General features: G+C 38.8%; 2 protein-coding genes across 3 annotated transcripts; one reads left to right on the forward strand and one right to left on the reverse strand.

Annotated features, from left to right (window-relative positions):
• Positions 1–30: 30 nt before the first annotated feature.
• gtf2e2 (general transcription factor IIE, polypeptide 2, beta) lies at positions 31–11,847 on the reverse strand. 2 transcript variants are annotated; one of them, XM_085277005.1, is made up of 8 exons: positions 11,636–11,847; positions 10,863–11,023; positions 3,485–3,564; positions 2,906–3,013; positions 2,317–2,499; positions 2,103–2,196; positions 907–1,022; positions 31–742 (listed from the first exon to the last, which is right to left on the reverse strand). In XM_085277005.1, exons 2-8 carry the CDS (start codon positions 11,020–11,022, stop codon positions 623–625), a joined length of 861 nt encoding a protein of 286 aa, XP_085133131.1. In that variant the 5' UTR covers position 11,023; positions 11,636–11,847; the 3' UTR covers positions 31–622. The 2 variants fall into 2 exon arrangements, with proteins under 2 accessions (XP_085133131.1, XP_085133132.1); XM_085277006.1 differs by lacking the exon at positions 11,636–11,847 and adding an exon at positions 11,153–11,394.
• On the forward strand, positions 4,321–9,458 carry smim18 (small integral membrane protein 18). Its single transcript, XM_085277008.1, has 2 exons — positions 4,321–4,625; positions 6,814–9,458. Exon 2 carries the CDS (start codon positions 6,819–6,821, stop codon positions 7,140–7,142), a length of 324 nt encoding a protein of 107 aa, XP_085133134.1. The 5' UTR covers positions 4,321–4,625; positions 6,814–6,818; the 3' UTR covers positions 7,143–9,458.
• Positions 11,848–16,893: the final 5,046 nt, after the last annotated feature.

Below are 16,893 nucleotides of genomic sequence, written 5' to 3' on the forward strand. Positions count from 1 at the left end.
AATGGCAACTTATTGATCTAATCAAAGCAGTTTTGTGTAGCAGTATAATTTATTTGAGTTGGTTCAAAAATGCTAATATTTCTTAAACCACTATATCACGGTGTTGCAAAGTAAAACGCATTTAAATATTTTAAGTTCCACAAAGCTGAAGACATTTCCTGCTGGATGAGTTTTCAGTGTGATGCGATACACTGCACAACACACGGCTGTTTTTTGCAGTTATTACAAAAGCATAACCGTTGCTAACCATTCAAATAAAAACCTTCCACACACTATACTAAATATATACAAACAATATGAAAGAAAGCTACACAATTCAACCTTATTTACTTTAACAGTAAAGTTGTGGTTTCCCCTTTAATTGGTGAGGGCGCCAGCTATCCTAATGATCCAAGTATTCATGTCCTTTACTGACTTATACTCAAAAGGTTTCCACAACACAGCAACTACTGACTCCATGTAACATAAAACCAGAGATTGTTGAGAGGAATGCAAAGAAAGGGGGGAGAAAAACAGCTAATGTTTTGAAATAACATTCATCAGCAGTTTTTATGTTATAGTGAGTCTAGAATAACCATCTCCATGCATTTCTGTGTTACATATGGGACTGAATGAATATATTTCACTTCTTTATAGGCACGCCATCTGAGTAATCCTCCAGTAATCCAGCCAAATGGTCGTTGTGCGTCTTGAAGTTTCTCTTCCTCGGTCCGGCTGGCTTCTTTCTCTTTTGAATTGGTAACTGTGAAGAGCAAAGATAATCAGCGCTCATTCATTTCCTTGAACAGGTGTAACCATAAGAACTGCATATTAAAGACTTTCTTATTTCTTTCTAACAAATCTCTCTCTCACACACACACACACACACACACACACACATATTAAAAAAACAAAAAAAACACTGACCACTTTCTTTGGTCCCGTTTCTTGCATGGAGGAAATGCCTTGTTTCTTCAGGTACTCTTCAATCTTGTCCTCATCTATAGAGTCAACTGGAACACTCCTCCACAGCTTCTGAAATTCTGACATTGAAAGCAGCTACACTTGAAGAGCCGGACACATAATCTTAACTAACCAAACAAGTCACAGACCTGAATGAAATGCATAATATGAGTTTTACAAAACACTTCTGATATAGATCTAATACAACAAACATTTCATTTCACAGTTGAAGTAAAGTTGCCTGAATCTTCGTCAAAGCCAAATTGGTTTTCACTTTGCACATGCTCCACCTCTCCAAATAGCACTGAAATTTGGCAAAAACATTATAGCTTAAGTTGCAGACAAAGGCAATATAAAGCATGCTGTACCCCCAACATGGATCACAAGTAACATCGGAGGACAGAAATTCAGATCATTATGAATGTTCCAGTTCTAACTCGCGAAAATGTATGACGAAGACTTCCTTGATGTTAATTCTAACAACTTACCCAAGTCAAAATTGATAGCATAAACGTAGCTATTGTGAGATTGCCCACCGGTTTGAAGCATGTAGCCTTGAGAATTTCTGGACCTTGGTTGTTGGTCACTCAAGTGGTTAGCCAATGAGTTGTGTACCAAGGATAATCCTCCGTTTGTCTGATCTTATTGTAAAGCACTTTGTGATTTTTTATCTGTGAAATGTGCTATATAAATAAATTTTACTTACTTACTCCGTTTTGAAATACAGTTTGACCAGGATTTACAAAATATACTTTTTTGATTTAATATGATTAAAATTTAGTCATAGTATAACTGAATCCATAAACAACAAGAAAATGTTCACAGAGTTTTAGCTGATTTCAGTTCAACTTCTATAGAACTGATAGTCTTTTTGCAACCACAGCTATCGCCATCTGGTGGCATTCAGTTAGAATGCAGGTTTTCAGACAATTCACTAGCTTATTACTTATAAGCTACATCCATTTTTTTTTTTAAATCTCTATGGTGATAATTTCACACTTGGAAAATTCTTACATGAAATGAATGCAGAGTGAGGGCCAACTGGGTATGCATAGCATGCATAATAGTCAGTTTAGGTCAAAGACGGATACACAGAGAAAGAGGAAGACATGTCACCGTACAATTTACGGATAGACCAATACCGATATACCAATACTCACCTTCATCTACCGCAAACTGGCAATGCTTGTCATTGTAGAACAAGATCTTTTTCTTGTCTGGTCTTGTAACAAAGATGATCTGATCCCCCAAAGCCTGTGAACGATCACACAAGAAGTCTTTACCATGCTTTAATTGTTTAGTTGCCACAGTGTTCGCACATCACCGAGTGGCATCTTAGTGGTGTTTCCCTAAAAACTGAATAATGTTTAATACCTTGATGGCCTTGGCTGAATTGGGCAGCCCTTCCTCTACATCTTCTAGTAAGACTCCTCCCAGGCCCAGTTGGTCGTGCTTATCCAGCAGCCTCAGTAAGGCTTTCTTGTCCTTCAGGTTGTATTTAGGCTTGAAGCCATAGGTTCCATCCCGGACTTCAATTTTTGGATTGCTGACCAAGGCCTGAGATTGGTAGGTGAAAGTAAAGCACAAGATTATATATAACCCCCCTCCAATAAAAAACAAAATATAATAAAAACTGACACCTTGAAAAGACTAAACAAATAGTACAGTAGCTTTTTCTTCTTCGGTAAGTGTAGCCTTCCAATGTAAAAAGATGGCTTAATGTCATACGATGTATTATCAGCTTAATTTCTCATCACTTACTTTCAATGGCTTTTTTCTTTTGCAACATACCGAATATGTTTGGATGAGAATAACTTACAAATTAGCTTGAGGGGGAAAAACAAGTATTGTGTAGATTTAAGGTGAGACTCGTAAAAGAAATTGCTCAGAGAAAACGCAATTGACCTTAGTACTACTGACAATAAAAGATAGAGGTATGGCATTAAAAATAGCACAAAAGCACCTCATTCATGAGCCACTGTTTCTGCTTCATGCTTATGTCAAGAAGTTTGGTCTCATCAAGAATCTCATCTAAGGTCAGGAAGTGCGTGTCCCCATTCTGATGCCTCGTCTGAGAGATTAAGGACAGAAAAGCAGACATTAGGTAAACACACACACAAAACAATATTCACAGCTCTCTTATTTTCTGCACCATGGAGAAGATTTTAGGCAAATATCTACAGTAATTTTATAGGATTCAGAACTGTGCATTCAACAGGTGGCACAAATGCACACATTTAACAGGAAAATCTGTCAATCTGAGTGTGAGTTCTTCACCGAGGAATGAGTCAAACAGCTAGTGTGACAAGGCCTGGCTGCCTGTTTGCAGAGCCACAGCATGATAAACAAGCTGTTAACATACCAAAAGAAAGACTGGGGACCAAATGTTAACCCAGCGGGCACAAATGACTCACTCATGTTTTACAACAGACAAATGTCAAGCTTTATTATTAAACAGTTTGGTGAAAAGATAAAATCTTATTATTTGTGTTGGTCCTGCTGAAAAAAAAGGTTTTAATGTCCCCCTCAAAATCCTCATTACCTTCATGTAATTTACTATCTTGGCCAGGCAACCAAACTTGTACCCAGAGCTCGTCTTAATGTTGAAGCTGCCATTAGATTCTGTGGAAAAAAAACAACAACATTTAAGTTTAACCAATTTATTATCGCAAGACTGAATGTACAGTGAGATTTGAGAACTACATGGACTGACATATTTGTGCAAGAACACTTTGCTGAAAATGTATTTCAGATAATTGACTACTGTCATGTCAGCTCCTGTCAAATGAGCAGCGAGTGTTTAATGAGGTCATTAAAATCCAAACTGCATTCATTATTTGACATTTTCTTATTGTCAATATTCAGTGAAAAGACAGAAGCAAACAATGCATTTGTTTGCCACTCTCTATTTTGCCTGTCAGCCTTCATTTGTTCCTATTGAAGACGCTATCATCTGAAACAGGTCAAAGGAACACAATGACATTGAGGCTAATTCAGGTTTTAAGCAAACCTGACTCATACGAGAGTTAATGCTGGGGACTACTTCCAGATACAAAGTAACACTCCAGGAAGCTAGTGAGTATTTACAGCTGCAGGGTATGTATTTTGGGTAACACAGAAACACGTCACGCAGTGCAAAAATGTGGCAGATTTAAATGTTTGCAACATTAAAATACTACACAAGTCATATATCAAGCCAATCTGATTTAGTTTGACTTGAAGTCCGGCCAGCTGGTCTTATTCTCTGCTGGAGTCCAATAATGCTGCTCCCCTCAGAGACTGACTGAGGTCTGGACTCGGCATTCACCAATCAAAGCTGAAAACAGACACTGATTCATGAATGATTCATTGTGTAGGCGGGAGCTTCTGTTGCTTTGAGCTGCACAGTAGGCAGGACGGTGAAACTGTGACAGACCAGCTAACGAATGGTGCAGAGGCAGGGCTAATAGAAAGGAGCCAATGATGTAGACAATCCTGTGCTGTTCAGCTGAGACATGAAGAGCTGCAAGGAGTGGCGGTGGAGGAGAGCGACTGAAAGTGCACGAGAGTACTGAGGAGGAAAGCAGGTTGAAGAGTGAATGTGGAGGAGGGAAAGAGTGTAAACGAAGAAGATAGGTGGAGCACCAAAAAGAGGAGAGACATTTGTCGGCTTACATCTTCTAAAAACTGAGCCAGACACACAGGTGAGTCTGCATGTTTTTCTGAACACCATCCTCTGAATAATGTGCGTGACATCAACAGATCATAATAATCCACAATATAAATTTAAGCTACAGGCTACAGGCTGCACTGGGTTTTCACTATGAAGATATGAATATGAGGATTTTTTTTTAGAGCGTTCTAATATTTGCAGGATGAAGTCATGCATCTTTAAATGCAGTGGATGTATTTACAAAGCCAGGTCCTTTTGCGTAGTAATTACAACATTTAGACTGTATAAGTGAACAGTGGATTAAATATACATGGATCTGTCTGCTTTCTACCCACTTGAATACCAAGCATCAGAACCTGTCTGTGTGTACTTATGGATATCATGTATGTGTTTGTTTAAATGCATGACTCAAGACAAATCAATGAAGGACTGAGTGCTGTGAGGAGCCAGCCAGGGGCATTAGGAGTGTGTGTGTGTGTGTGTGTGTGTGTGTGTGTGTGTGAGAGAGACAGCCACTGTGTAGAGAGGAACCTCCAGCTCTACACCTTCAGAGCCTGGCTGGGGTGGGGCTGTTTTGGTGAGTGATAACAGATGCAGGAGTCAATCTGTCCCTGTCTGTATAATTGCTCTGACAAAAGAAAGGAGGGTGACCCCGGGGGGGGGGGGGGGGGGGGGGGGGGGGGGTATAAATTAGTAACAGAGGTTGTTGTAAAGCCATGACTGGGTTTGTAACAACAGGATCAAAACAGTTGATTCAACGCAAAAGACAACAACACAAAACCCATACTGTACACACAACTTCCAGACAAAGTGGGGAGAATCTGGTGAGGGCAATGTTCAAAGCTGTCCTTCCTCACATGTAGAGCATAATAAAGGAGACAGCCTGTCCAGCAGTCACGTGCTACCTGTGATCTCAAATGACAATTACCTTGACTACTCTCAATTGCACACTGATACACACTGCATGGACTTTTTCTATTCTTACATGCACTTCCATCAGGTGTCAAGAGAATTTCAGACTAAGATGAAGCAACCAATGAAAATGTCTCACCAGGACAAGCCACTAAGCTTTTTCACATTTAAGTTCCCAGGTCACCTGAAACTCAAGTTACAAACCCACTAAAATAAACACACAAACAAGTCATATTAAAACAACACAAGTCTATGCACGATGGCATGTGTTTGCACACATTTAGCCTTATTAAATCTCTAAAGGAAGAGATGGTGGAAAGAGATGCACTCACGCCCCACTCCTACAACTGGGTCATCTGCCTTCGCCTCAATATTTCATGCACAAATGTCTGTGATTGTCTGCATACAAGTGTGTGTTAAGAGCATGTATGTGCACTTTTGTGCATGGCTGTGTGGGCAGAGACACTCCACAGTGTGCCCCGAGGATTTTAAAATGGTAGGTGTTGGCTAAAAATGGGAAAGAACAGCTGAAGTGAGGCAAATGTGCACTTGAAGGATCTCTTAAGTTCATTATTTTATTACAGTTCCGTTACTACATTTGTATAAGGCATTGTGGCCAAAGAGCTGCACACCAAGCATAGATGGCACAGTTCTCTACACACCCATCCTTTATTACCAGCCTTTTAAGGCTATTTTTGTTCTGAGCAGATGGCCTCAGTAGGGTTTCTGGTGTTTTGCAATATAACCTGTGCTATAATAATACACCATCTTCTCATTTCACACAAAAAATATGTCTGTAATGACAGATGTAGACTAGGTTTTGTTTACATACATACAAAGCAGTTTATCTTTTTACAACATGATCCCCTTCGTGACTGATAACGAAGCGTTACATTCATTACAACAAATTACCTATAAGAGTATTTGATAGTTTTATGAGAGTAAATGAGTTTCCATGTCTGCCTGCTGTCTCGAGTGGAACAAATTCCTTTTTCAATATCAGTATCACAAAGATCATTAGTTTTAGTTTTGTTTTTAATTATCACAATAATCAGGAGCAAATGCTTCAAAAAATCCTGGAATAGAGCCAGGCACATCTGGTTAAAAGCACTGCATCACAATGTGTTATGCCCTGAAGACAAATTCTCCCATTACTGTCATTTTTTAATCAGCCTCACACCATGAAAACACGAATTTAACAACCGCTGCTTTCATTTTGAAATTTGATCTGCAGTAAAACCAAAACCCAAACACTGTCATAAGCATTAACAATCTTTTTTTCCTTGTGTCTTATTGTTTCCAACCAGAAATCATGACCAACATCACAGCTACTGTTCATCCAAACAATCTCCCACTGCGAGAAGAGGGAGTCCCTCTGTCCCTCGTCTCCTTTCAGGTCCAGGAAGTCTACCCATTTCATGATGGCTGGAATGTGGCCTGTTTTGTCATCCTTCTTCTTTTTATTCTCACCGTCCTGTCCTTGGCAGCGTTGGCTGTGCTCTATGAGCTGCTGGACTGTGGGTGCTGCGCCAAAGGGAAAACACACCACCAGCTACAGGAGGAAGGGCCGGGAAGCTGCAGCAAGCTTATGAGTAGCATGTGCAAGGAGCCAGAATCCCACACTGAGGTGGTATAGTGGCAACAAGGACGAAGTAAAGAATAATAGGAATTTGGATATTGTTGCTCATTTGGACAGGACCACACTACTGACTAAGATGTTTGCAAAAATGAACTCCCAAAAACCCCCCAAAACACTCAAAGTAATTCAGTTGTTCACAATTAGAGGTGAAAGCTGGTGACTGAACGATATAAATGTATCTTCCCACATCTACCGCAGACCCCGAAAGCCATATTTCACTTCTGAAATACTCCCAGAAGAAAAGAAGATCACCTGAGTATTTATAACATGGCTTAAAAACACAAATTTACACTACTTAAAGTACCCATATTATGCCCTTTGAATTATTCCCTACAACTTTATTCGAAGCCCATTTCTATGGAAGCCCGTTTCCGCCACTAAAAAAAAAAAAAAGCTAGTATCCATAACTCGAAATTTCGAGTTATTTTCTCAAAATTTCGAGTTATTTTTCTCAAAATTTCGAGTTATTTTTCTCAAAATTTCGAGTTAGCTCTGCCAATCAAAAATATACGTGAATGAGGTCGCTTTCTTGTTACCTGGAAGCATATGGCGCAGGACCGCGCACTCAAAAACGGATCCCAACAAATTAAAGTATGTTTGCTGATAGTAACACCATGTGATTCAGCTAATAACACAGGGATTTCATCATTTGTGAAGCCAGGCTGAAAACACTCAGCAATCTGTGCATTCACGACTGGATGTAATACCGGTAGCTTAGCTGTAGCATTTGTAGCTGAGGGCTTCAGCTTCCGGGTAACATGGAAATGACGTCATTCACGTAGATTACTGATTGGCAGCGCTAACTCGAAATTTCGAGTTGCTTTTCTCAAAATTTTGAGTTAATATGTCAAAATTTCGAGAAAATAACTCGAAATTTCGAGAAAATAACTCGAAATTTCGAGAAAATAACTCGAAATTTTGAGTTATGGATCCTTTTTTTTTTTTTTTAGTGGCGGAAACGGGCTTCCATACATTTCAAATAACTTATTAGTGAGAAAACTTTGCCTTTATTTTTATGGGAATGTTGCCAGGACAACAGAAAATCCCCTATGTTTAGTGCTAATACAGCTAGAGCTTCTGTACTCATCTCTTGCTCACAGAAATTGTATTCTAATACTGCAGAATTTCCAATAAAGCACTTCTCATTTACATAATATTCTTTTTCAGGTGTAAGCAAATAATCTCGATAAACTAGTCATAAACAGCCTGTTACCATAAACCATATACTATTTTTAAGCTATTTTCCACCCACTCCTCTGCATAGCTTAGGTCCTCACAAAAGCAACACTGGCTGACAAAAACAAGCTAAAGACTACGGCTCTACTTTACATTATATTGAAAGAGACATGAGCAAAACAAAGGGTAAAAGACGTGCTGCAGCAGTGTACAGTATAACAAAACTAATGCATGCATGTCCGTGTGTTTTACAAGTCTAAGCTGATGACTCAGCTAGTCCTAAGCACCAAGACAATAGTTAGCTGATGCATCTCTTAAGGTTACTCTTCATCATATATAAATGAGGCAAATTGTTATTCAGTTATTTTCTGCTGATATACACGTGAAATAAACTCCTCGTGTCTACAAATCTGCCTCTTCTGCCTGCCAGTGTACGATGCTACACAAGCAGCTCAGCTCTTTTATCCATGTCATATAGTGGGTGGCTAGTGCTACATCAATAAAGTGTAATGCTTAATTGTTTTGAACACTCTGCCTTTGGGTCGAACAGTTTTCCTGGACGAAACCCTGTAAATAATCTTATCCTGGTACACCACTAAAATACATTCATGGGCTTGTTAAGGGGCATGACATGGGGACTTTAATATAGGCTGTGGCAGAATGTGTTGCATTAAATGGGCATTTTCTTAGTTTGATTATTTTGGAAACTGATTATTAAGTTGCATGGGAAAAAAAACGTTGGGGAAAAAAGCATTTTCTTACCCTGCTATATGGGTGTTAAAAAAAAAACCTGTTCAGAAAAAACAACTACTGTGTGAGTGCTTTTTTTGTGACCTACTGGATGCAGTGAGCTTCTTCAAGACATGCTGTTTCTGAAATTGCCGTCCAAATCTTATTACAACAATATCTGTTGATCAAGCCTAGTCAGATGAAATCATTGCTTAGGATAAAGCTGGTGTTCTTCAGTAAATTGTAAGCCAGTGTTGTCAACATGTTTAGCACTGCAACATTATCTCATGACAAGTTCGCATGCTGCACAGTGATGTACGGTAAAATGTTATATTGAGCACTATGTGTAATTTCATGCCTTACCACAAAACGCCTAATAAAAGCTGACTCACTTTTCTGTTAACAGAAGTAGCTTTTTCTTTAAGAGTATATGGCGTGACATTGCAATTTCGAACGGATGCCAAGAGGCCACTGCTCACAATTCTTATGTTGTATATATATTTATGCATGTTGCTTTAATTCATCTGAAAGAACATTTTAAATGCAAAAGTGTCATAAGTATCACTTGTAATCCAATTTTCTTTTATCTAAATTTGACTGAGCAGTAAGAATTCTAGTTTTTTGGGTTAAGCTAAGGATTTAGAATGAGAAAAGATCGTCACCTGATTAATTTAACCTGTGAAGTAAGGTTCTTTCTTATTAGAAATAACAACCAGGAGAGTGTATTATTCCAGTGTCTTGGTTGTCTTGTTGAATCACAGTAAACTGACACGCACAACTTTAATTACATGGATCCTCAATTTACTGTCAAGTCTTTAGGGCAGATTAATTTTGAGTATCGACCCAGTTGAAAGTTCCTTCATCCACTCTAAAATGTCTTTTGGTTCACTTGTTAGACTTTCATAATATAAAAAGCTATATACTGATGAGATGAGATTATTTTATTCAAAGCTAAAGCAACTAGCATTGGTGCATATTTAGGCCTTCGAGTAGATATTAACCAGCTGGATGTGTGAAAATTGTTTTGGTGTCCAAATATGAGCAATCCGATTGTACAGAATAAGCCTGTTATGTTGCGAATAGATTTTGATTTTCAAAGAACTATAATTAATGGCACAGATAAACAAAAATCTACTTTTCTTCATTTAAAAATATGTTTTCCATTAAAGAAATTATTAATATTTATTTTCCCAAATCGTATTAAGTTACAGGATTTTCTGAATCAACAGAAAATAAGGTGATCTTCAAATAATCAATAAAAAATGTTTTTAGTTGTTGGTTTTTTTTTGTTTTTTTTATTCACTCGTGTCCATAATTTTCCCCTCATAGTTACTTTGAGCCATACTGAGGGTGCTCATTTGTGTCTGGCTCTGAGCTTTGTGAAACTTTAGCGTTAGCCACATTCCCTTTTCATATTTAAATGTCTAATTAGATTTCTTGTTTATCAATGTTTTCTCGCTGGTACCCCTACAGTGTACTTTGGTGAACTTTGTCTCTTCACTCACAGTGAGAAGCTTCCACACTAACACCATGTCAGGCTGTGAGAGTGCATGTGAATATTTTCCTACACCGCTATACAATCAGTTATATGGGAGACTGAATGGCCAGTCACTGGGCGGAGCTAAGCACTGGAAATCTGCAGAATCCAGTCCCTGGCCAGTCAGTCGATGCATCTCCTACTTGCCAACATATATCTACAGATGCTAGCCAGTGGTGATGTGAACCAATAGAGACATTAAAACACTAACAAACAAGAATAAGTGGTTTACAGCAACAAACATCACCCTTTTCAAGAAAATATTTTTCACCTACCACTACTGAGTTTGGAACTAGAGGAGCTCTCCTTGTCAACTTTGGGTTTCTTCTTTTTGTGTGATCCAGAGTCTGAGGCAGCCTGTCTCTTCTCTACAGTTGGGGTGGAAAGTGCCCTTTTCTTAAAAAGCTCCCTTTCTCTCAGTAGAGCAGGATCCATCCTGTTTGAAAGATTAAAAAAAAAAAGAAGAAGATTCATTTAACAAAAGGCAAAGCAACAAAGCTCATTTTGATGGATTCAAGGAATCACATTCTTAATATATGTAAGTATACGTGTAAGTAGCAAGAACCTTTGGTGGCCTTTAGCTTCAGGGACTTATGAGCTGTCACCTGGTTGATCTTTTTGTAATAAAGCCATCAAGAAACGGTTTTTTTTCCCGATACCAACAAAACAACTGATATATTAAAAAAACCAAAAACTAAGCTGAAAAGTCATACAGCCAAATACTGTTCGGAGACGAACCATAGTTATTAAATTTTTTAGAATTAAATGGCGTTAGAGGGAAAACAGTCATTACCCCCAGAGCCACAAATATAAAGCTAGTTAAACTAGCTAACAATAGCTAGTTTATTTTCAATTCCGATTACAAACGGCTTTCAGTTGACTTTGTGATCATGTAAATCCCATAATAACTACAACTAACATTATGTTAATAAGCGAACGTTACTGAGTATTATGGGGAAACCAGGATAAATAAACAAACGTGGTGAAACACTGTACCAGAAGCTTAGTAGTTAACCTAGCGTTAGCATCACGATTAATTCAACATTACCTGACACTTTGTTCCTGTTCTCACTCAGAGAAAGAAGAGGGTTAGTCCAAGAGCACTAACTATATGCTGTAGATGTAAAACAGAATGCGTCCTCCACCGAATCACTGTTTTTTGTCGTTCCTTCGGAGACAACACAAGTAAACTTCATACACAATTTTACTCATGCTGCACTTCCGTTTCTAGTTCGATTTTTCCGGTATCGACAGCGAAGCCTGTATGGCGTCATTACGTACGTACGACAAAACGATGATTTACGATGAATAAAAAACTGCACGTTTAGAAAATATTGATGACAACAATTTTCGAAATATATCTTCTATTTGTTTGGGTCCCTCTCGACAGATTAAATGTTTTGTTTTTTAATCCACCACAAAATCACATCAATTTACACGTTTTTTAACAAACTATAAAAGACAAAATATAAAAGAAAAAAAGATCACGCAGTAATTTTTGTTTGTGCAAAAGTTTGGTCTCTCCTTTATGCTATTTTGCTATAGTATTACTCGGGATTTATACTAATTGTCACATCCATATTCTTATTAACTACTGAAACGCTAAACAGGACAAGCCATAAAAATCAGAATCAGAATCAGAATCAGAATCAGAATGGGGTTTATTGCCAAATGTTGAGCAGGTTTACAACATTAGGAAATTGCTGCGGTGCTTCAGTGCAAACATGGTGTCATAAATAACACTTAAATAGACATGGAAAAAATAAAAGTAGGGATAAGAATTAAAAGTGCTACGTGGAAAGATATGTGCATGAGATATACATGAGATATATACATGAGAGTAAGAATTAAGAGTGCTACGTTGAAAGATATATACATGAGTGCAGGTGGTGATCAGTGCCAAACATGGAATGATACAGTGAACACAGCGTAGGGTCATGTGTTAGTGGCGGGGACAGTCATATGGTTATTGTTCATGTGTCCAACAGCAGAGGGGAAGAAACTGTTCTTATGGCGAGAGGTTCTGGTGCGGATGGACCGGAGCCTCCTGCCTGAGGGGAGCAGGTCAAACAGACTGTGTCCAGGGTGAGAAGGGTCAGCTGAGATCAGAGCTGCACGCCGCAATGTCCTGGAGGTGTACAGGTCCTGCAAAGATGGGAGTCTGCAGCCAATCACCTTCTCAGCAGAGCGCACAACACGCTGCAGTCTCTGTTTGTCCCTGATAGTGGCTCCAGCGTATACCACACGGTGATGGAGGAGGTGAGGATGGACTCAATGATTGCAGTGTAGAACTGCATCATCGTCCGTGTTGGCAGGTTGAATTTCTTCAGCTGCCTCAGGAAGTACATCCTCTGCTGGGCTTTCTTGATGACGGAGGTGATGGTGGGCTCCCACTTCAGGTCCTGGGTGATGGTGGTACCCAGGAAGCGGAATGAGTCCACAGAGGTGATGGGGGTGTCAGTCAGGATGATGGGGGGGAGTGGGGCTGTGTGCTTCCTGAAGTCCACAATAATCTCCACTGTCTTCTGGGCATTCAGCACCAGGTTGTTGTGGCTGCACCAGGACACCAGACGTTCAACCTCCCTCCTGTAGGCAGACTCGTCCCCGTCCGAGATGAGTCCAATAACGGTGGTGTCATCTGCAAACTTGATTAGCTTGACAGACTGGTGGGTGGAGGTGCAGCAGTTGGTGTACAGGGAGAAGAGCAGAGGAGAAAGAACACAGCCCTGAGGGGAGCCGGTGCTGATGGTCCGGGAGTCCGAGACATTCTTTCCCAGCCTCACATGCTGCTTCCTGTCCGTCAGGAAGTCAGTGATCCACCGGCAGATGGGATCAGGCACATTCATTCAAAATATATATCAACATAAAGTGTTTCTAGCTCACAGATTCCACTGCATGATAGTTGAATAAAAATGGGAGTTAAATAAACTTTCATATAAAGCTGCTAGTCTATTCGTGAATTGGGTTCATATAAGCAATACACTATCGCCTAATATGCACCAAATCTAAATTTATGTGTCACAAATAATTTTTTTGTTTTACATGGACAAATTAAAGTCTTCTTTCATTTTACTTCTTCTGTTCTTCAGTTCTGAGTAAAAAATAAAAAGCAACAAAACAGGATATTATTACTTTAATTTATTTTTGAGTGTGTTTTGTGTAATTTATTTATTTATTTTTAATCATTGGACTTCTTGTTTTTTTGGGAAGAGATTATTGGCTCAGCATCGCCACTTAGAGGTTGTTTTAAACCCCTGCTTCTCATACTTAAGATACTGCCTTTATACGTTATTCAGTGTGAATGACTCAAGTAATAATTAGTAAGAAAAATAGTATCAAATCGAAAGAAAAATGCTGCCTACCTTTTAATGGCATTATCTATATGTTAAAACAAACAAGCTACAGAGGATGTTTCATGATCCCGTCATGGCCATCCTCTGTGCTGTGGTGTGATGGGGTACAGATAACAACAGACTCGATAAACCGATTTAAAAGGCCAGTGATATTGTGGGTCCAGAACTGACTCTGTGACAGACGTTTTAGAAAGAAGGATGCTTTCTGAGTTATGGTGAATATTAGACCGCACTTTGTACCATCTTCTGTTGTGCTGGGGAATCACAGGAACAGGTTCAACCATAATGCACCACAGAAAACCACGGGAAGTCATTCCTATGTGTGACCATCAAACTTTTGGGCACCTCCTTATGACACCTGTATTATTTACACTTGCAATATCTTGTATATGATTCATTGTTTTAACTTCGGAGTATTTAACTTTAATTTAATACAACACTTTAAGTGAATGTCTGTAACAAAACCATTTCCACCTGGTGTAAATAAAATATTCTGATCACAATTCTTTAATTCAGTATGGAAAAAATGTTACCCAAAACATAAGACACGTGACAAAATGTCCGAGTGCATAAAAACTGGAATGCAATAAAAGATTGAATGATTTTTTAGTTTTCCAAGGATTCATTTAAAGAGAAAAACAATCTAGGAGTTAAAAACAAACGACTGTTTGCAGCACTATACCTCCATTGTTATTGCAACAAAGCTGACTATTTTTTATGCCTGTGGCCACAATTTGTCTTGCACCCTGATGAATAAAACATGATTTGGCCTTAGTTGTCGCCACTCATTGTATTTAGAGAGAAAATTTGAATCGGTTCAAACTTAAAAAGGCCACATGTCCCCCCCCTGCTTTTTTTGTTGGTTTTGTTATTAAATAAAACTCAGTATATCGGTTCATATGACTGAAGCCAGACTGCTGACTGAGGAAGGAAGGGGACTCCACTAGTGGGTAATCAGTTGTGAGAAGAGGTGAGATAAGGCTGCAGTATGCTGTACAACCAAGTCACCAAAGAAAATGAGAGAGCTAAGCACCCAGGAGCAGAAGAATGTGGAAGCCATAAAACAGAGCTGGGCCACAGTGTTCAGCTCAAACTGAAGCAGTCATATAAAAGATGGTATTTCTGAGTTTGTGCTCATTTGCTTCACATGCATTAGCTTTATACATAGACACAATGTCAAAGGAAGGGTGCCTCCTTGTTTTATTCAAGAGTTAAGCAGGAGCTTGCCTAAATCCAAAAGTTCTTTGGATGTTAAAATCAAGCACTTCATAGTTTTCTTTTTTAGTTTGATTGGCTTGAAAATAGTGTCAGAGAGCTTTCTTTGTAAGTTCAGCTGCTTTGTGCAGCACAGTGCATCGGGATCTTTGTTCCACAGCATTACTGTGTCACTTGTGTTTCACACTGTCTGTCAGCTTGAAGCCTCTATAAAGATCTGGTTTCAGATCTTACAACATTTTATCAAGTTAAAAAACACAGCTTATCCTCTGCATTGGGACTGTGTGGGTTGTTTGGTTTAAACCGACTAAAACATGCTTTTAAAAGACAAACACAGCCAGAAGAAAGAAATGCAGTGAACTCGCATGTGAATTAACCAATTCTAAAGTAAATATAGTCACTTAGATTAAAAGCTGATGATTACAATTGCAGGAGATCTTGTGGGGGAAAGTATCGTTTTCACAAGACTCTGTGCAGTCCTGTGGAAAAGGAAGTGCACTCCATGATTCAGTAGCTTGTAGAATCAGCACTAACTTAAAGTAATTGTTTCTTTTACAACTCTCACATCCTTGTGGAGGATTTTGGCCCACTCTTCTTTGGATCATTGTTTCAGTTCATTAACATTTGCACTTTTATGCAAAGCTCCCTTAAGGTCCTGCATCAGCATTTCAGTAAGGTTAATATCTGGACTTTGGCTGGGTCATTGCAACTTCAAGCCATACTTGTTGAGCCTTTTTTCAACATTTACAATCTACAATAAATCGCTGACTTTAGGCCGGTTTAATACATAAGTCTTCCTGTAAGTCATGCTGAATTTTCTATATGAAAAAAATAAAAATAAAAATCAACTAAAAAGGTGAAAAAAATAAGAACCCATTCCTATTCATTTGTGTATTGCACTGACATACTGTACAGCTTATTGACTGTTGGTATTCTAACCCCTGAGTGAGAGAAAATGCACAATACTGAGACTCGGTTTGCCTTCCTCTTGGCAAACTGCATGCTGTATTGTTATCTCATGTGTTTGTTATTAGAATGCATGTAAAGTAAGCAGGGATCAACAGCTCTGTCAGATTGATGTCTTTTAACAGAAAAGATGCTTTAATATGCTGGGAAAAAAAAATACAAGCTATAAAAAGTGTATTACCAGCAGCTACATGGAGATAGGGAAATATGAATAGGTGTACTGTATGTGTGTATGTGCCTGTGAACTTTGTGTTGGTGGACATTTATGGGTAAAAAAAATCTTATCCTCCATCTGTTCCTGCATAATATTGAAAACCTGAGTTGTTGATATCAAAATCTCAACATAGTCCTTGGTTTGGTGTGTCATTACCCCCCCTCTCAGTCCTTACAAACAATATCTGCACGTACATCAGCTCATCAAAACTTTCAGTTGTCCAATGCCGATCATAGAACAAATTAGCATCTCCAAAACTCCTACTTAATGATTTAGTGGGCCAGTCAAAGAAGTGAGTCCACATAAATGATTAAAGATGCGCTAACCTAATTTAGGCCCTAATCCATAATTAATGAATTACGCCATATAGTCGTAGCAGAGAGAGAATGGAAATGCGAGGGATACGATTTAGACGTCTGGGAATATTAAGGATGGTGAAGTCACACGCGTAAACTATTCTGCTTCAGATGACTCAATCACACCATTACCAAACAACTGCAGTTGCTCTCCAGCCTACAACCCGGGCAAATATGTGCAGTCAGTCAGTCAGTCAGTCAA

The sequence above is a fragment of the Mchenga conophoros genome, linkage group LG6 (genome assembly GCF_057382185.1).
Source record: "Mchenga conophoros isolate Kocher_MC1m ecotype Shallow Benthic linkage group LG6, M_conophoros_male_GT1.1, whole genome shotgun sequence".
Classification (NCBI taxonomy): Eukaryota; Metazoa; Chordata; class Actinopteri; order Cichliformes; family Cichlidae; genus Mchenga; species Mchenga conophoros.